The sequence below is a fragment of the Chiloscyllium plagiosum genome, chromosome 25 (genome assembly GCF_004010195.1).
Source record: "Chiloscyllium plagiosum isolate BGI_BamShark_2017 chromosome 25, ASM401019v2, whole genome shotgun sequence".
NCBI classification, from domain to species: domain Eukaryota; kingdom Metazoa; phylum Chordata; class Chondrichthyes; order Orectolobiformes; family Hemiscylliidae; genus Chiloscyllium; species Chiloscyllium plagiosum.
In genome coordinates this window covers 24,584,576-24,606,235 of record NC_057734.1, presented here as the reverse complement: position 1 = coordinate 24,606,235, position 21,660 = coordinate 24,584,576, and the positions used below count along the sequence as shown (strand labels likewise).

The window sequence follows — 21,660 nt, the reverse complement described above, 5'->3', positions numbered from 1 at the left end:
TTAAAGGTAACGCTAATTCCTTGTGAAATTCTTACTGCAAGATCACTGAAAAATAAACTTACAGTAGTTTACAAGAATATGACTCATACATTAAAAATACTTTTTAAGAATTCTTTGAAAGGCTGATTATTACAATTTTCCCCAAATCTTGATAACGGAGTATTCTTAATATCTGAAAAGCTACTTAGAAGGAAAATGTTTTGCTTTTGGTCGACTATGTTAGAGATTTTTTAACCAATTTACTTTTACATATCTTATTTCCCTCTGTGTAATAATATAGAATTGTCATTCATCAGATTTCATTTCTTATTCATTTCCTAGTGAGGGTGGATTCTTCAAAGCTCATCTGACCTTTCCTAATGATTACCCTTTGCGGCCTCCAAAGATGAATTTCATCACAGAAATCTGGCATCCAAATGGTAAAATATGTACATATAGAATTTATTTATTAATTATTATATTATCAGCTTTAAAACCTGTTAATTAAGGAGAGAGATCTTGTATCATTTCATTCTGTAAAATTTCCATTTTCAAGTGGTGGTATAGTGCACACTGCAGTCTTCCTTGTTGCGTCAATCAAATGATTAAGGTCTTCTAATAATCTTTACTAGCAACTCGCTTATTCCTGAGTCAAAGTGATGAATTCCAACAATGGTATCTAATCTCATCATTTGTTTCAGAGGAAGTTTACATATTTGGCCTATTTATTTAACTGCTTTTTAAAAATCTTTTTAATACATTAAAACTTCTGATTTTAGAATAATATATCCGAGTACCTGCAAATTGCTTTATTGGAAAATTTCTGAGGATATAGTTTACAATAGTGACTGGCTTCTTCTAAGCCACACAAACAACTGGAAGCTGTGTAAAAGACAAGAGTACATAGAGTCTCTTTCATAAATTATGAGCCACTGTTTTACTTTAGCTGTGGTATCTGATAGGGACAAGAATATTTCATTTAGCCCCTTGAGCCTTAGACCACTTAGTGAGATCATGACCAATTTGTGACTTAACTTCATACACCAATCATTGGCCTGTACTCATTAATACCTTTGGGTTCTTTTAGGTATGCAAAAGGTAGCATTCCAATAGCATTTTTGATTATTTTCTGTACTTATTCATGACATAATCTATCTAAATGGATCCCAAGTTTCTTTGGACTGCCACTGTTTCTAGCTTTTTTTTTAGATTCAAAGTAAATAACGTCACCAGCAAAGCTGGATATATGTTTTCTGTCCCAGCATCTAAGATGTTAACGAACATGTTTTTTTTCTAAAATGTTCAATAAAATTTGACTGGAATGACCTACCTTTTTACTATCCTACTGTTTCCCTCTGATCAGCTGAATTTTTTTTTCAGATGTTCAGTCACCTTGTCTTAATTAGACTCTAGCAGTTTCCTGACAATGTATTAAGTTTACACTATACTCAATGCAACTTGATTAACTGTTAATTTGAATAGATATACAATGTTGTTGACTTTTTCTCTCCATTCCATTAAATAACTATATTTAAAAAAAGATATTTATAAAATAGTCAACAAGTCTGGCAGCACCTGTGGAAACCAAAACAAGTGTTAACATTTGAGATTGGTGACCTAGTGATAAAACATGATCTGAAATATTAACTATTTATCTTTCCACGGATGCTGCTAGATCTGTTGATCCTTACCAGCAACATCTGTTTTTACTTCTGATTTCTTGTATTCACTATAGTTTGTTTTTGTTTTGCCATCAATTATTCAGGAAAAAAAAATCTTTTTTTGTTACAGTTGCCAAGAATGGTGATGTATGCATTTCAATTTTGCATGAGCCTGGTGAGGATAAGTTTGGTTATGAGAAACCTGAGGAGCGTTGGTTACCCATTCACACTGTAGAGACAATTCTCATCAGTGTTATCTCTATGTTAGCTGATCCCAACAGTGATTCACCAGCAAATGTTGATGCTGCGGTAAGCATTTTATTAGAAGTAACATAATAATTTTTTCACAAGGTAAAATTATTAGAACTCTATTGAGATCTTTGAATTTTACGAAAGTATTTGAGAATCCATGTCTGGTGTTTCCAAAGCCATATTCCATTATTTACTTTTTAATCCTCTGTCAATCATCCCATATGAGAAACGATTGCATTAATACCAGAATTTCTCTACTTAGTTTCATATTCTCAAGTTACCAAAAATGGTGTGCAGTGATGATACTAGGTTAATGTTGTTATTCTGGGCATTTTAGTCTCACAGATTGTTGTCATTAGCATTTAGGAATAACTGCAGGAACTTGGTGAATGCCACATTCATCCTATTACACAGTGCATTCTGTGGAGAAGTTTGCAGCACAGAGAGGCTATTCAATGTGTTGTGTCTGTGCCTGTTCTATATCCACAGACCTATGTCCCCTTCTTATCCCCACACCCATTTATTTTCGCTTTATTAAATATGTGTCCATTCTTCTTTAAAATTATAATGAATCCTGCTTCCATGTTGTTTCTGATGGAACATTCTATGTTCTAACAACCCTAACAAAAAAAAAACTCCATCCTTTCTCTTTAAACTTCTGTCAGTTATCTTTATTTATGCCCTTTAGTTATTTAAGCAGATTTTTAAAAAAATTTACTTTATCAAAAACTTTTGTCATTGAATAAGTTTTTAAATTTGAAATTTAGAATTTAGTAAACAGCATAGACCGGATTTCTATTAAGTTTCATTTTATTAATTCTTTTAATTTGTTACTTAGGTAATTTTCATTTTGTAACTGCTGCAAAAGATGCATTCTAAGTGTAACAGAAGAAGGGCTTATGCCCGAAACGTCGATTCTCCTGCTCCTTGGATGCTGCCTGACCTGCTGCGCTTTTCCAGCAACACATTTTTCAGCTGTAACAGATGGCAACTAGGAAGCTCAAAGTAGAAGTATAGGAGTATGTTACAGTTTTGATAGATTGAAACAAAGAGTCTTGACATAAACATATCTACTTTACCACTTCCATTTATCCTCCAGTAGCTGAATATAATCAGGTTATAGAAATTCTACATCATTTGAGCAATTGTGTTTTTGCTGAGTGTAATCATGTTACATAGCAACGTAGACACCAGAACATAGAAGGTGTAGGATTACTGGAAGTAGAGCTGGAACGATTACATTGTTACACAATGCTACTAAAAGTTGCAAACATTTTAAGGAAATGTAATTTTGTGCAAAAATTAGATAATTTTTTTATACAAAGAGAAAACAAGAACACAGCAGATCCTGGAACTTAAAACAAAAGTAGAAGATACTGGTAATCCACACCAGATCAAAAATCAAAGAGGAAGTTACTGAGTTGTATGAGCTGCAGGCAACTTAATAGAAAACTACTTAATTGATGTAAAAGATCATTTCAGTGAAACAATGGAAAAGCATTACAAGAATAAATGGGCAAATATTATGATAGTGTAAAACGCGGAAGACAGAATTGCCGATAGTGTTCAGTTGGTCTGGAACGAGATCTATTGAGCAAAGTTGGATGGGGCTCCAAGTTAACAGTTTTATAACAAAAACTTTACACCAAAATGTTAACCTTCCTTCCCTCCAGACAATGATAGAGCCCCCTTCACCATCAGTACTTCAAGCTGTAAAGTGAAAAGATATATCTAAGTTCCTCACAGCTGGTTCTGTTTGAAATTTGGTCCACAGGTGTCCCTCACCTGTCTATATTAGCCATTTGATGTCCCATTCAAACCCAGTGATGATAAGACCATAACAAATAGGAACACAAATGGGTCACTCAGCCCCTAGAGTCAACTGTGCCATTCATTAGAATCATGGCTGATCTGGCATTCCTCATATGCACTTTACCTGTAACCCTTAATGCTCCTACTGTTCAAAAATCTGACTATCTCAACCTTAACTGTTTGCAAGGAATCTGCCACAGAGAGCTGTGGGGCAAGAAATTCCAAAGACACTCAACCCTCTGAAAGAAGAAATTCCTCCTCACCTCAGTCTTAAGTTAACTTCCCTTTATTCTGACATTATGCCCTTTGATCCTAGATTCTCCCATGTGGGGAAACACCTTCTCAACATTTACTTTGTAAAGCCCCTTCAGAACTCTATATATTTTAATAATGTCACCTTTCATTCTTCTAAACTTCAGTGTGTAGAGTCCCAATCAGTTTAGCCTTTATAAGACAATCCCTCATACCAAGGATCATTCTACTGAACCTCCTGTGAACTGCTTTCTGGGTCAGAATATCTTTCCTTAGATTAAGGGCCGTAACCGCTCACAGCTGTAGTCTCACAGCACTTTGTGCAGTTCAGTAAGACTTGCCAACTCGTATTCCAACCCCGCTGAAATAAGAGCAAACATTCCATTAGCTGTCCTGATTATCTGCTGCACCTGTGTGCTAGCTTTCTCTGTTTTCTGCACAAGTACCTCAAGTCCCTTTTGAGTTGCCATTTTCTGCAGTTTTTCTTCATTTAAATAATATTATCCTTTTGATCTCCATTTCAAAGTAGTCAACTTCATATCTCCAACATTTTACTCCACATACTTAACCCACCAATATATCTATATAAACTGTTTGTATCCCCACGGAGCTTGCTTTACTGCCTATTTTTAGGTTATTGTTATGTTATTATCAAGTCACTCCTCTGGCTCTGTCAACTCCTTTGACATCTTCTCTTTTGAGCACTTCATCTTGTTAAACATCAAGTTATGTCTCCTTTACAATTGTCATTCATACCTTCTCCTCAAACAAAATCTTGACTTTGTCACGGTTCTATTCTCTTTATTCCCTCAGCCACTGTTCTGCATGACCACTCGTCCCTAGTGATTTTGGTCTTAGTTGCAGCTTCTCATGTGCTCTTTCTTTTGATTTTGCTGCCACGAATAAATCTATTCATATTCACTACCACCCACAACCATGCCATTTCCTAGGCCCCTCTGTTCTCACTCATTAATCAAGCCATCTGTGATAATTTTGGTGTGTTACAATCTTAGTCCATTCTAATCTTCTTCGTTTTTGCTACTTGTCACTAAAAAGCTGCACAAAGTCTATTATAAACTAAGCTTTTCTGAGCCTATGCACCTAAACCACTTTTCTAACCAAATTCCACCTGACTTTGGTGCTATGTCAATTACAGTTGCATTTTTTCGAACTCTCAACTGCTTCCTATCCATGAAGAAAGTGAAGACTACAGATGCTGGAGATCAGAGTCAAAAAGTGTGGTGCTGGAAAAGCATAGTCGGTCAGGCAGCATCCAGATTAGATTCCCTACAGTTTAGAAACAGGCCCTTCGGCCCAAGCCCACACCAACCCTCCGAAGAGCAAACCACCCAGTCCCCTACATTTACCCATGACTAATCCACCTAACACTATGGATAATTTAGCATGGCCATTTCACCTGACCTGCAAATCTTTGGACTGTGGGAGGAAACCGGAGCAAACCCACGCAGACACAAGGAAAACGTGCAAACTCCACACAGACAGTTGCCCGAGTAGGAGAGTTGATGTTTCGAGCATAAGCTCCTGATGAAGAGCTTATGCTAGAAATGTCAACTCTCCTGCTCCTTGGATGCTGCCTGACAAGCTGTGCTTTTCCAGCATCATATTTTTTGCCTGCTTACTATCCATTATTGCCTTATATTATCTCCTTTCACTGTTACTTTCATATCGTTGCCAGTCTACCTGCCTCCATAAGACCACAAGATGTAGGAACAGAAATAGGCCATTTGGCTTATTGAGTCAGCTCCAGCATTCAGTGAGATCATGGCTGGTCTCCCCACTCCACTTTCCTGCCTGATTCCCTTACTAATATTTATATTTCAGTATTGAATGCATTTAAATGACCCTAGCCTTGACAGTCCTCTGCAATAAAAATCCCAGATTCATCACCCTCAGAGGCAAAAAAAAACTTCATCTGTCTAAATTGGACAGTTCCTCATTCTGAGATTACATTTTCAGGTCTTAGACTCTCCCTTGAGGGAAAACAACATCTGGCATCTACCCTGCAATGCCCCCTTAGATTCTTATATATTTCAAGAAGGTCTCCTCTCATTGTTCTAAACTCCAATGAATACAAGCTCAAGCAACTCAACTTCTCATAAATAAATTCCTCCATACTTGGAATCAATTCTAGTAAACATTCTGTGATCTGCCTTCAATACCAGTATATCCTTAGATGAGGGAACCAAAACTATTCACACTATCCCAGGTGTGGTCTGCCTTGCAGAGTTTTATCTAGACTTCCCTTTTTTTTTTAACTCCACACATTAGAGTTACTGAAAGTCAGAGGAGAGTCACCATTGTCAGTGGTTAGAAGCTATAAAACAGGAGTTCAGATATATGGAAATAAATATAGAAAATGCTGAAGAAACTGAGACATCTGTGGTGAGAGAAACAGTTAATATTACACAAGTCTGATGTGACTTCATCAGAACCTCTGTTTCTGATTTATCTGATGCAGGAAAATTGGTTTCGACCTTGCTCAGTTCTATCGTGCTCTCAGTATACAGGGAATGAAATCTTTGGAAGACTTACTATTCGTATCTCTCTTGAAAATAAAAATTTGATCAGATCATGGTCCAGAAGCTGATAGGTGGATTAACCAGGCCAATTGCTGGTTTGCTTTAGCCAGGCAAAGGTCCTATCAGCTCTGCACAACAACAGTGCTCCCTTTGTCAGCAGATTTGATTTTGAGTTAGAAGAGTGAATGGAAAATTACATGGTAAAGTGAACATGGATTAGAACATAGAAAGCAGTATGGCCAAAATCAAAGCAGCGATATTGAATGAAAAGGCAAGAGGATATTAAAAGTTGAAAAGAAGAATCTTGGTATTAAGTTATTTTTCCTGAAATCCTTACACACTTAATGCAACTGCAATACACCAACTTCTGTGAACAACCAAACTTTTATTAAGCACTATAGAGTGGTGGAGAAACTCTTAACACGCTTCGCCATGCTTGTGAAGCATGTTGAGAGGTTCTCGGAACAAAGGAAACAATCCTTCCTTCTCCAAAATCTCTATATCACAGTCAGTAATGCTCACAAGACAACCCCCAGTCACTCCCTCACAGTCACATGCCACTCACAACACAATGCAGTGACCCACATCACCTCCAGAAACAATGTAATTCAAATCATCCTTTAATGGCCAGATATGCTATGAGTTGTATTTTGTTGTAACTATAGGGGAGTAATCAAGTTCCAACTGCAATGCCCCTATTGATTTCTGAATAGGGGATGAAAATGTAAATAGTAGGAGATGACAATGTAAATGGCTCTGAATAATAGGTGATAATGTAATTTGTTACAATCTATCTAAATCAGAGGCATCCCACCCTAGCCTCAGGACATCCAATTTCCTGCAGGTCATCAGCGCAAGTTAATTCTTTAATATCACATTGGAATAATGAATCATAGTTAAAAAGGTATATAAATGATGGAAGATGAGCTGAGGCTGAGAGAAGCAGAGACCTAATTAAATACAACTTGAATTGAAGAAAATGGTGACGATAATGCCAATTTCCTTGTTGAGCAGAAATTGTTTTACTGTAATCATTATGCTTTGTTGTAGAAAGAATGGCGAGATGATCCAAATGGTGAATTTAAAAGGAAAGTTGCACGGTGTGTAAGAAAAAGCCAAGAGATGGCATATGAGTAATTTTTTTCCCTTCATCAGGTTGGTAAGTTTTTTGTTTTAAAATGAGTTTTGAAATTCATATCATGACCAAAAAATTAGTAAGTTTATATACTTCCATTTTGTCATTAGTCTTCTGTCCTTTAGTCTTCAGTTTGTATTTATTTAACAACTGTGATTCAGTACATTCCTTCACGCCCTACTATGAAAATATATGGCCCCACTTAGTATGTTCCCCAAAGGATGTGTATAAGATGAAATTGACTGCATGCAGAATTTTATTGTATCCACATTGGCCTGAATTTTGCAATGATCGGATTCTCTTTCCTGCAGCATAGATATAAGGTGCACGTGCGGACCCTGTGGAATCTCCACTGGGGGAGACTGTTAAAGAAATTAACCAGAAAATTGAAAATTCTACTGGGCAGTTTCCCTACACTTGGAACCCTCCAAACATATCTATTTAGATTGAGAATTTGGAAGGTTTGTAGAGAATAAAAGTAGGAGTAGGCCATTTGGCCCTTTGAACCTGCTGTGCAGCTAAGTAAATATTTACTCAGGAAAAGTTAGACTATTAAACATGTAGTCTAATTCCTGAATAGCTGTTAAACTGAACCTACAATTTACCATTCTAATCCCCAATTCCACCTCTCCCAGACCCTAAATTGACAATCCCCCTTCATTCCCTCCCAACTATCCCTCATGACTCAATTTCTCTTTCCCACCACTGCACCTGACGTTTGCTCTCCTGCTGTCAGTCCTAAGATCCCCTAGTGTAAATACCCCCAACTTGCCAGACCTAATTTCATCTGTCCATCTTAAACACTCCATCATTTACCTGTCTCCTTGCCACCTGGCACCCTAATCTGACCCACCTGTTGGCCTACTTATCTGACAGCCTACCCCCACCCAAGTGGTACTCAAATCTTTCACTTATATTACATTCTAATCCTTTTGAGCTGTCAAAGTGGCTGTCTGTGATGCTGGACATTTAAATCACAGAATACAACATTTGACCGATGTTGTAAAAGAGAATGTGCCTTTCTTTCCCTGACTGTTTTATAATAAGGATCTGTCAGAATAATACATGGCTCTACATGGTTTCTGAAGGAGCCCTAATCAGAATCCCCTGCGAGAATGTGGGCATTTTCTTTCTGGAAAAAAGGAGCAGGCTAGCAATCTACAAATGTTGTTGTTTAGCTCTTGAAACAACAACTCCTCATCCTGTTCAGTTCAAAAACATATTACTAACATTTTGCTAATGCCACTGTTTACAACAGGTTAATCAATATTGCAATTAATATCACTGAAATGTTGACTTTAATTACATTAGTTAAAACAATTTAAGTGCTTATGGTCTTCAAATATGATTGGTTTTAGTTTAATTATTACCATGAGATAACTAAGTTGCCAGTGCTTTTTATCTAATCCAGTATGAAAAATGTGTTGCTGGAAAAGCGCAGCAGGTCAGGCAGCATCGAAGGAGCCGGAGAATAGACGTTTCGGGCATAAGCCCTTCTTCAGGATTCCTGAAGAAGGGCTTATGCCCGAAACGTCTATTCTCCTGCTCCTAAGATGCTGCCTGACCTGTGCTTTTCCAGCAACACATCTAATCCAGTATCCCAACTTGTATTCCATATCATTTCTCCTCAAATATAAACTGAGAGTACGTCTATATTTAATTTTAGACACAAATATATGTGATTTAGAGGGCTTCAGCTGAATCAGATAAGCTTGAAATACAATTTTAAAGTTAGAATAAAGAAAATGTATTGGTTCAATTCTGATGTGAATAATACCTTTCATTAACAAACAAGTATAGAATTCATAACACTTTAGATAACATAAGTATATGTATATTAAAAAAAACTTTGAGTATAGAGCAGACAATTTTTATGGTCCTCCGTGGATCTTATAAAAACTGAAAGCTATTGTAGACTAATCAAGCTCTGAAGATCAAAATTACGTGTATTAAATGGTCAATCACCTTGGTCTTTCTTAATCAGTTATTCTAATGAGTGTTTTATTATAAAGGAGTTTTGTCTCTGTACTGACTGACCCTGATCTCATTTATTTTAAATCATTAGAATGGTTATGATAATTTTATATCATCCACTTGTGGATTAAAGGCCCTAAGTCTGTAATTTATGTCTTGTGTTTGCTCAGATCAGGGAGGTGATGGCCTAGTGGTATTATCACTGGTTTGTTAATCCAGAGACCCTGATCATGTTCTGGCTCAATCCAAGTTTGAATCCCACTACAGCAGATGGTGAAATTTGATTTCAATTTTTAAAAAGTCTGGATTTAAGAGTCTTAGGATGACAGTGAATCCATTGTCGATTGTTGGGAAAACACACCTGGTTCACTAATGTCCTTTAAGGGAAGAAACTGCTATCCTTACCTGGTCTGGCCTCCATTTGACTCACACCTACAACAACGTGGTTGACTATTAACTGCCCTCTGGGCAATTAGAGATGGGCAATAAATGACACCTAGCCAATGCCACCCTCATCCTGTGAATGATTTTTTTTAAAAGTTACAAATGCTGTCAGTTAAAAATGTGATTTAGTTTCTGTTGGTCAACATTTGTCTCTTTCCCCTTGTAGTTTTGATTTCCACATGCTTAAGACTACCTATGTCATGGATTCTTTGAGTGATATTTAGTCAGTTTCCTTTGTCACGTTATTACAGACATCCACAGTGGAAAAAGTTGAGCTTCTTTGGACTAATATGACTTTTTTTTTTAAAAGGACACCATCGATTTACATTTTTTTGAAAAAAGTGACAATTTATTTGCTTTCTAATGCTTTATATTTCTGTTTTTAGGGCTAGCTGAAATGAGAACTTCGCTTTTACCGTTCTTACTGGTCTCTGGCCATAACATTCAATGCAGCTTGCAGCTAAGAATTCCATGCTGTTAAGCTTGGAGAGATGAGAATCCCTCGAGAGAGAGAGAGAGAGAACATGCTTATCGATAAGAACTGTTGAAAGAAATGTGACCCTCCTTTTAATGCAACAAAAAAAGTTCAAATTACCTTAAGTTTCATCTCAGTTATTTTCAAATCGTGCCGTGAATTATGTTTATTTATTTGAAAGAAATCAGACTGCTTATGAAAGTGTTGTGTTAAACAAGGCTTACTTTTGTATCTCTGAAGATTGTTGCTCTGTCTCAAGCAAATATAATCAATATACTTTGGGAATGATTTATGACAAACTCGTTCATGGAATCATTCACAGTTATGTAGCATGTAAAACTATCTTTCTTAGTTTAACAATTTCAAAAAACAATTCAGGTAAATTAATAGTATTCAAACCTCATTGGGAAAAGTGATGGTTAAAATGCCTTCTCAATTTTCCCTTTTAAGCCAGTTTTGCTGCTGTAGCAATTTCAGGAAATACAAAAGAAGTTCTCGTTACCGCATTTGCCATTCATTTAGAAATTGTATGATTCAATGTAAAACTTATTTTTGAATAACTAAACATTTAGAATATATTATGGAGCAGCTAAGGGATTCGGGTGTTATTAGCTGTTTTCTTGCTGGGAAGTATGAAGATTTAAAGCTGAATGCTTTTACACTTTTATAAATTATTTCTACATTTGATCTGAGCCTAATAAACCGAATTTATTTTAGAATCTGGCTGATTGTGTAACTAATGGTTCTGTCTGTCATTGTAATAACATCGCTGGTATAACATGACAGACAAAACAAATGGCATATTTGTTTATACAAACTAAATAATTAAGTTATAAATTAAGTAACTTTCTAAAATTCAAATTTTTTGTTTCCTTAATTGTAAAACTGAACCCTTCAGAATATCAACTAAAAATTGTTCACATTTTTAAAAAACAATTGACTAATATTTGAGCTGCAGTGTTCTTGGTTTTCTGTGGAGCATCAGCTTATTAACATACATGAGTCCAAAACAGAACATTGTGGATTTGAGTCTAGATTATCATTTCAATCCACGACTAAAATAGTATCATATTGCCTAAATTACTATCTTTAGATATAACATTACACTAAAAATCCATTTGCCCATTTTACTAGTTCGATTAGATGTTTGAGATTCAGTGATATTTTAATAACAGAGCACTTTGGTCAAGTTGACGCTTTTCTCTAAACCAACACTGCCAGTAGATTGACCAGCAAATCATCTCGTTACCATTTGAGATCCTGTTTATGCATAATAATCTGCAGTATTTACATTCAATATCAATGCTGGTACATTCTTTGCCTTTTCAGGTACTGCTAACTTTGTTCCTTTCAGAGAATGTTTTTGACTCTTGCTTGTCATTTAACCATCATTTCCATGACTTGTGCAATGATATCTTTCCTCATATGCACACTTTAGATTGAACTCTGAAAGCTCTATCAACTCTTCAGGCAATGCCTAGCGTTGTTCTAGCATCTCTCACATTTCATAGAACCTAGTTGTTTTTCAGTTATAGATTTTTGTCTTTCACATATTTTGTTACTATGCTCAGTCAAGATCTGAACTTGTCACTTATTTCTTTTTATGTTACAAATATATAATATTCCACTACCTTGCTATATAGAGCCCTTAGTTATAATAAATTTGGCAGGACATTTTAGAATGTGGCTGAATAACAAATCCATAGAACAAGATGAACGTGAGAATGAAGAAGGTGCTTAAAAAACAGCAAATCTGTCACAAACTGAATTCTACAATCTAAAAGATTAGACATTGCTGGAATTATACAGCATGTACACCAGCTTTGAAAAAGACAACTCATATTTTCCAAAGAAATGTTCCGCAAACATTTACAACATAGAATGGGGCTATTCAGTCTATCCTGAATGTGGATATTTGCTGAAGCAGTATAAAATTAATCCCAATGCCTCTTTCCCTATTGCTTTGTATTTTCCATTAAACATTGAAAGAAAATAGATTTATAATAGTCTCTGATAAATACTTTAGCAACCCACCACTGTAATATATTTTCTTCACTGATTACTTCAAATTTATAGGTCACGTGCTCGAATCCCAAAAGCAACAAAATAGCTTTTTTTTTTATATTCAAAAAACAGACCCTTCGTTTTTAAAAAAATTCTCTTCGCTCAAGTAGAATTAGTCCCAATAACTCAATTTTCTAAGTACTTTCCCATCAGAAACCTCACTCTAGTAAATTTACATTATATATGCTCAATGGCTTTGTAATCTTACGTGATGTCCAAAGCTGTACTCATCACTGTGGCCTGACTAATGTTTTGTACAGGTTTACTATAATTTTTTTCTCTTATCCTCTTTGCCTCTATCATGACAGTTCAAAATGTTATTAGTTTAGTTCATAATTATTTACTTTTTGAGATTATCAAATTGAAATTCAAGGTATCTGTACTCATCCATGCTCAAACCACAATGTGAACTTCTGTTCATCATTTCCCATGGAAATTACCTCCCATTTATCCATTTTCAGTTGCAACTGATGTATCAACCATTCTATACTGTTATAATCCTCCTATTTTCCAAATCATTAAAATTAGCTGAAGACGAAAAACTTAAAAGCATTTTGTATCCTCTTCAAGCCTAAATCATCCCCACATGTTAAAGAACAACGATGTACCAAGTAGTGATTACTGGAATCACTAGTCTGGTCACCCTTCTCCAAAGCAATTAGTGATGGGAGCAATAAATGCTGTTTGAGGCTAGCAACACTTGCATCCTATGAATTAATTTAAAAAATCCAAATATAATCATTTAATCCAACATGTAGCCCATGTTACATTTTTTCTTGTAATATACTGAAAATACTTTTTCAAAATGCCTCTTCTCAACACCTGAGATTCACGTACACTGATCTACAGTACTTTCTTTACCTGATCATCTCTTCAAAAAAAGATTTACCTTTACCAAATCCATGATGTCTGACTAAAACAACTGATGCATTTTTAAATAGTCTCTAATTTGATCTCGAATAAACTGGTTACTTTTCAGCCCCATGACACGATTTGCACAAGGCCAGAGCTTCCCATCCAGTCCTAGTGACTTTTCCATCTTATGTTTTTCTCTTATTTCCAATTAATTCATTTTATGTGGTGTAACAATTATTCCATCCCCCTTCTCTACTACACTATTTATAATAACTGATAAAATATGGAGTATTCATCTCCAACATACCTTCATTTTACACAAGATTCCTCCTTTCATTCCCTACCATTCTTGTAGATGCTGTTTTCAAATCTGAATTAGTCTCCTTCATAAGACTGACCAATTCAAAATGAAGGGTAAGAAACAATGTATTAATGAGTACTGTTAATTACAACTAGCTAGGGTATGAAACCAGTTTCAAAGTGGGATAAATAAATTACAACGCATACATGATAGTACCAGATAGTAACACAAAGCAAACTAAATAAATAGCAAACAAAGATTACAAAATACATTAAGAACTGCTAAACTGTAGTGATGGCTCCTATCCATTACAATTTTATTCATCTCCTGGCAGCCAGTTTTAGAAACACAGACTTACAGTAAAGTGTTTATCCCATAGATGGTGACCCCCAGATAATACCTGGATCATGACTCGGAGAATTGCAAGGACAAAAGCAGATCATGCCACTCTGAGGAATTTGTAAACTGGATCAGCAACAACTTCAGTGAACTCTTGTATTTCCCCCACTATCAGTTACAGTGAGTGCTTTTAGTCATTTAAATCTGGAATTCCCTCAGCCTCTCTCAAAGATCTTCCTTAAAGCCAATCTCTTTGACCAAGCTTTTAGGTCAATTCATTGATTTGACTAACAATTTCTCTGTATCAAATTAAACACATTATGTAGCATTTTTGATGTAGAAAATGTCTCAAAGACTAGATTTATTGTAATCCTCTTCTGACTGCCTGGCTGATTTTACTTACTATGTTAATCTGTTTTAGTCTTAAAGATTATAAAATCAACACGGTTTTCTATCTTTAAAAAAATTACTTACAAACATAACTACAATCAACTAACTGACTAAACAGATATTGCTCTGAACATTCATACACTTAACCTTACGAAATTTACTCGCTGGATGATGAGGAATAAAGCTTATTTTGCAATGAGTCAAATGTAAGCATCTCCTGTGCTAAACTACCATCAGTGTGTTGAAGTAGATTTTTATTCTGAAACAACAGAAATTGCTGGAGAACCTCAGCAGGTGTGGAGAGAAAGCAGTCTGTTTCAGAATCATGCTGTCAGACCTGCTGATTTCTCCAGCAGTTCCTGTTTTTGTTTCAGATTTCTGACACTTTTTTTTGTACTGTTATTCTATTATGCAGCTTTGTGCAAACTTAAAAGTATGGATCCCCATAAATGGTTTAATGGTTACCAAAATAGCTGCTATAACCTTTCTTCAAAAACAGTTAAATTGCAGAACAAATACTAAGGAAAATTTGAGCTGAAAAGACTTTGGATTAAATGAATGTAATTTTTGGGACTAGGTACTGTGGTATATAAAGCCAAACACTGACATCTTAATGCTGTACAAGAGATTATCTAATTTATGCAAATACCAGATGAGTGGTAATGCTAAGTCCCCTATCTGTGCTTTTTGTTTATACCCCGATATATTCCTAATCTTAGACCTGTCCATTTCCATTTACAATTATGGAATCACATTCTATCAACTTTTCTGGTGGTAGTTTGTTAAAAAAAAATCTTACTTTTATAATTAACTTAATCTGCTTTAAGGACATATGGACAGCAAGGTCTCTAACACTTGCCAGAATTCAAGAAATGTGACTGCAAAGGAACGTAGTAATTGTTAAACACCAAAATAGTGCCACTACTTGTGTACATCGGTTAGTCCAACCCAGGATAGACAGTTTTGCAGACCCACCACACTATTCAAGCCTTTACATTTTCTCTAAGATTTATATTTCTCATATGAATTACTGAGACAGTAGTTATTTCCATCAACCTGTTCAGAAGTGTTATGACACACCCACCCACGTCTCTTGGCTCAGTGTAATGTGGAACACTACTATTACTTAATATATTTTCTAATCAACCTATTCAGTGATCTTATTACACACCACCAAAGCAAGTGGCACTTGAACCCAGGTCTCCTGGTCCAGGGCTGGGGACACTACCATTACACTGTAAGAGACCCGTTCATACAGGCCCTATTTTTCTAATCAACCTATTCAGAGATGTCATTACATACTTCTGGAGTGAATGGGACTTGAACGCAGGCCTCCTAGTCCAGGAGTAGAGTCTCTAAGTCTGCGCCACAAGAGAGCCCTTCACATGGCCCTATTTTATTTATTATTCATTGACAGGATGCAGGTGTCACAGGTCAGGCCAGCATTTGTTTGTCCGGGGGCAGTTGAGATTCAACCACATTGCTGTGGTCTGGAGTCACATATAGACCAGACAATGTAAAGTTGGCAGATTTTCCTCCCTGAAGTATATTAATGAACCAGATGGACTTTACAACAATTGACAACTTTTCATTTGTCATCACTAGATTCCCAATTCCAGATTTTTATTGAATTCAAATTCTAGTGATAATACCACTTGCCTCCCCAAGGAAAGCTGAGTGTGGAAACAATGGAGGCTCCATCACTGACATGGGCTGTAAAAGTCTCAGGTGATGACTTCCAGCTGGGCAGGCCACTGCCTGTTACCAAGGCAACTCATACTCAACAAGCTCTAGGAGATTAATTAGTGATTTCCTATGGGCCTTGTAGGGATTATCACACTAGTAAGTGGTTTTCCCAAAGAGTAAGACTTGCATTCAACCCTATCAACTGTACTGAATGGCAACAATAAAGACTTCAACATTTAGCCATGCTGTATAGTGTATAATAGTTTGAAGTGCTATTACCACCATGTAGCAGTTCTGATAAATGAATGTATTCAATTCCTTATACTACCAATTCAATCAAGAATTGAGTATTTTATATTTTGAGATCTTAAAATTATTTTTATTGCAATTTCCAGCTGTCTTTTCATGAATGACTTCAGTAAGGCCCACTTGATGTCCAACAGTTTATTAGTCCATTTTCTTTTAAAAAAAGAAAACAATTAACATTTTTTGCCAAAATATGGAAAGCTAGCTTAATCCGTATTAAAGCTTGGCAATCAAGAAGGTTCTGATTTAACTATGTTTGTTCCTTACAGCTGAGAAAATCGTGTTAAACAGCAGAAAATGAACATTATTATAAACTACAACTAGTAGTATTCTAAGACCAGTCACAGGAGAGAAATACCAATATTGCTAATACTAATATAGTTGTGCAAGCACCATCAGCTTACATACTGATGCAATAACATGCAATGTGATGACAATAGTCACTGGGAATCAGGGTATAGCTTTCAAATATTAGACTTACTGATTACCATTCAGGCACAAACTAAGAAGCTCTCAAGTAAATTATACCATGCCAAGTATTTAATAGTCTTCACCTTTTAAAAAATGCTGTTCAGAATAACACTACTTTTATTGTATCCAAACCCTGTATAAAATCATATGAAACAAGGCAAAAGATTTTGTACATCTTGCTGCATGACATCTTGCACATCAGGTGTTTCAGCTGTTTCACCTTTTTAAATTATTTTTCTGATATTAATGTCCTGGTGCTGACAGGCTTTTGTTCATGAACTGCTTCTTTATAAAACATGTCCACCACTAGAAAGACAAAAAGAAAATTAAGATTCTCTGTTCCATTCTCATTAGTTTAAAATCATATCATCTGTAACCATGAATTGCAATAGGGAAGAGTCAACCAGAAAACATGTTCTTCCCCTACAACCCTATTTTTAAAAAATACAAATTTATGTTAAATAAACCATCCTCCTCTTGTAGGAGTAAACTGCAGGTGACTTCATTATTGCATAAATGATCCTCTAAAAAATTAAGCAAAACATGATATAACAATTCAGATTAGGTCAGTTTTCCTCACCCGAGATTAAACATCCATCATGTAAAAGTCTATAAATAATTTTATCTTTAATTCTTCATCTTAACATTCCCTAAATTTGTCTTTTAGTTTGGAGAAGGAAACAATGTCAGTACTGCTCCTTCTTTAATCCCATCAAGAACCATTCTTAAATGATGGAAGAAATATTCTGATTTCTGACAAGATTTGGATTCCTGAGACAACTCAAAAATGGAGAACGTCCTCCAGATTTTCTGTGGATTGCAGTGTCATAAAAGGCCCCGAAATCCACATTCTTAAAAAATTGTAGAAACCTACAGAAATTTCAATATTCTGATCTGCATCAAACTTCAGACACATTTTAGGCAAGCATTATTTATAAGTGTATTAATACTCAGAATTTGAGCACTTTATATATCACCAATGGGGGGGGGGGGGGCGGCATGGTGGCTCAGTGGTTAGCACTGCTGCCTCACAGCACTAGGGACCCAGGTTTCATTCCAACCTCGGGCAACTGTCTGTGTGGAGTCTGCACATTCTCCCCGTGTCTGCGTGGGTTTCCTCCGGATGCTCTGGTTTATCCCACAGTCCAAAGATGTGCAGATAAGGTGAATTGGCCATGCTGAATTGCCCACAGTGTTAGGTGTATTAGTCAGAGGGAAATGGGTCTGGGTGAGTTACTGTACGGAGGGTCGGTGTGGACTTGTTGGGCCAAAGGGCCTGTTTCAACACTGTTGGGAATCTAATCTAATCTAATTTTACGTTCAATTCCAGTACTGTGCTTATTTAATTTCAGTACTACAATTTGTTTCACTTGGATGAGGGACCAGAAAAAAAAGACATTAGAGAAAGAAAGCTTGGGCCAAACAATGTATCAGAGGGAGGTCGGGGCATAGAGGTAATGTTACTGCACTAGTAATCCAGAATCCAGGCTAATGTTCTGAGGCTATGACAGATGGTGGGAAACTGGGAAAAAAGTCAAATGCTGATCATGTGACCTGTCGATTGTTGTAAAAACCCAACTGGTTCACTAATGTTCTTTAGGGAAGAAAATCTGCCATCCTTAAAAACAGAAATTACTGGAGAAACTCAATAGGTCGGGACGCATCTGTGGAGAGAAAGCAGAGCTAGTGTTTCTAGTGACTCTTCTTCATAACTGACAGTAGCGAGGAAAAGAGGTATATATGCTGAACAATTCGTGTGGGTGGGTGGGTGAGTTAGAAGGGGGTGCTAAGCAGATAAATGGAAATAAAGTCCAGAAAAGAAATGACAGTTAGGTAAAGTGATGGATTATAATATGCTAGGGAGAAAGAAAGCGTACAATGGGACCATAATTCGGTGAAAATGGGTTGGCTGTGCTGCAAGCAACCCATATAATGACAGGACTTAAAAATGTGTTGCTGGAAAAGCGCAGCAGGGCAGGCAGCATCAAAGGAACAGGAGAATCGACGTTTCGAGCATAAGCCCTTCTTCAGGAAATGAAGAATATAATGACAGGTTCTGGATTAGTGGTGCTGGAAGAGCACAGTAGTTCAGGCAGCATCCAAGGAGCAGCGAAATCGACGTTTTGGGCAAAAGCTCTTCATCAGGAATAAAGGCAGAGAGCCTGAAGCGTGGAGAGATAAGCTAGAGGAAGGTGGGGGTGGTGAGAAAGTAGCGTAGAGTACAATAGGTGAGTGGGGGAGGGAATGAAGGTGATAGGTCAGGGAGGAGAGGGTGGAGTGGATAGGTGGAAAAGGAGATAGGCAAGTAGGACAAGTCATGGGGACAGTGCTGAGCTGGAAGTTTGAAACTAGGGTGAGGTGGGGGAAGGGGAAATAAGGAAACTGTTGAAGTCCACATTGATGCCCTGGGGTTGAAGTGTTCCGAGGCGGAAGAGGAGGCATTCTTCCTCCAGGCGTCTGGTGGTGAGGGAGCGGCCTGGAGTGTTGAGGTAGGTGAAGGACGTAGAAGGTGGTGTTCAAATTCTAAAATTATTGATCTGCCATACTTACCTGGTCTGGCTATTATGTGACTCTTGAACCACAGCAAAGTAGTTTCATCTTAACTGCTATCCAAGCAATTATTGATGAGCAATAAATGCTGCCTTAGCCAGTGATACCAATATCCCATGTATAAATTTTAAAAAGGTGATGCAGTAGGTTTACGAAGGTTAAGTCCCATTGGTAATTACACAAAAAAATCTTTGTTCTGCATCTCATCAGCCATCTTCTCACCAAATATAGTACATCCTCATCATCATAAAATCCAAGAGCAAACTTGTTCTCCAATGAGATGTTGAAAATGTCAGACTTTCCAAACAAAATGATTTAAAGAAAGAAACAGGAGCAGGAATAGATTATTTGGTCCCTCAAACCTACTCTGCCATTCAATAAGGTCATTGTTGATATCACTGTGACCTTGATTCCATTTTCCTATTGTTCCCCAGAACTCTAGACTCCCTTGTAGATCAAATGACAGCCTAATTTAGCCTCAAATATATTCAATCACCTAGCTGCCACTGCTCGCTGGATTACAGAATTCCAAAAATTAATACCTCAAGAGGCAGATTTATTTGTATCTTAAATGGGAGACCCATTTCTTGAAACTCTGCCTGTACTTTTAGATGCCCCACAATGAGGGAAAACCTCCTCTTTGGATTCACTATATTAAACCCCCTCAGAATCTATGTTTTAATAAGATCATCACACATGCTGCTAAATTTCAATGAATGCAAGCCCAACCTGCTCAATCTTTTCCCACAAGGTAACCCTTTCATCAACCTATTGAACTTTCTCTCAGCTGCTTCTAATGCAAATGTCCCCAGAACTAGAGGGCCTAGGTTTAGGGTGAGAGGGGAAAGATATAAAAGAGACCTAAAGGGCAACTTTTTCACACAGAGGGTGGTATGGGTATGGAATGAGTTGCCAGAGGTGGTGGTGGAGGCTGGTACAATTGCAACATTTAAAAGGCATTTGGATGGGTATATGAATAGGAGGGATATGGGCCAGGTGGGACTAGATTACATTGGGATATCTGGTCAGCATGGATGGGCTGGACTGAAGGGTCTGTTTCCATGCTGTACATCTCTATGACTCTAAATAGATCTCTAATATATAAAGGGGTCTAAACCATATGCAGTACCCTAGGTGTGGTCTCACTACTTTATGGTATATTGTAGCATTTATTATAAACAAAAATACAAAACTTAAATTTATCACATACTTGGTAATATTTAGTAATGTTAAAGAGAAATTACTCCAAATTTCCCAATGGTTATTTAAAACTACTTGACTTGTGTCAGACAAGGTGTTTAACATGTGTTTCGGAAAGGGCTTAACTTAAGGGCTTGTATTCAGGAAACAGAAGACTCCTGTTAAAAATAAACCATTAAGTCACCAGAGAAATCATTTACCATGTCATGTCACACAATAACTGCAAAAAAAAATTCTATAAATATTTTTCAAAAAAAAAAGATAAAGATCGAGCAAATTTAAAGTTTAGTAGAACACATAGGTCGTGCGATTTAATAAATTGCTGAGAGTAAGTGAAGCTATAAAATAGAAGTTACTTTTTAAGGTTAAGTTTGATACATTATTCATGGTAGATGATTTTGAAAAAAAAGTGCTTATAAATTAATTTGGATTTAGGAAGCACAGTAATATTAGATGAAACAATGATCCGGTCTAAAACCATCTTGTCTTATTGCTTTCCATCACTGACAGGCACCATACGATATGGCTCATTTCATTAATATGCAGTTTGAATTGATTGAATCAGCCATTTTGTTTTAGTGGCAGCCTCTTTCTAGGATAGCACGTATAAATATTTGTCCTGTTGGCACTGAATAAATACAATATCACTCTAATGGACCAAACCAAAAGGAGTCCTGTATTTTAATACCATAGGACGTCTTGTGGTTTGCCGCTGCCTAAGTCTGAATTCGGTTTTCAAGTCCCAGTCCAGGACTTGATGGTTAAGGCAAGTGCATTCATAACTTGGCTAAACATTTTGAGTATCAATTTGGAATTCCTTCCAAAAATACCAATAGTAAATGGTAAGAGGAGTGATTTTTTTTTTGCTGAAAATGTGTTGCTGGAAAAGCGCAGGTCAGGCAGCATCCAGGGAACAGGAGAATCGACGTTTCGGGCATAAGCCCTTCTTCAGGAATGAGGAAAGAGTGTCCAGC

General features: G+C 36.6%; 2 protein-coding genes across 4 annotated transcripts in view; one reads left to right on the top strand and one right to left on the bottom strand.

Annotated features, from left to right (window-relative positions):
* Positions 1-21,660, top strand: part of ube2g1b (ubiquitin-conjugating enzyme E2G 1b (UBC7 homolog, yeast)) — a 30,151-nt gene that overhangs the window by 6,106 nt on the left and 2,385 nt on the right. The window contains exons 3-6 of one of the 3 annotated variants that reach the window (XR_006315384.1): positions 322-419; positions 1,771-1,949; positions 7,547-7,655; positions 10,436-14,263. Coding sequence is in view for 2 of the 3 variants with exons in the window: in XM_043715701.1 (XP_043571636.1) it covers positions 322-419; positions 1,771-1,949; positions 7,547-7,633 (364 nt within the window). In the remaining variant the exon portion in view is untranslated. Of the gene's footprint in view, positions 1-321; positions 420-1,770; positions 1,950-7,546; positions 7,656-10,435; positions 14,536-21,660 lie in introns of those variants that run through there. The other 2 variants (XM_043715701.1, XM_043715700.1) reach the window with 2 other exon arrangements.
* The window catches only part of arpc3 (actin related protein 2/3 complex, subunit 3), a 15,446-nt gene continuing 10,949 nt past the window's right edge, over positions 17,164-21,660 (bottom strand). The window contains exon 7 of the mRNA XM_043715699.1: positions 17,164-17,242. Within this exon, the coding sequence (XP_043571634.1) occupies positions 17,180-17,242 (63 nt within the window). The 3' untranslated portion in view covers positions 17,164-17,179. The remainder of the gene's footprint in view (positions 17,243-21,660) is intronic.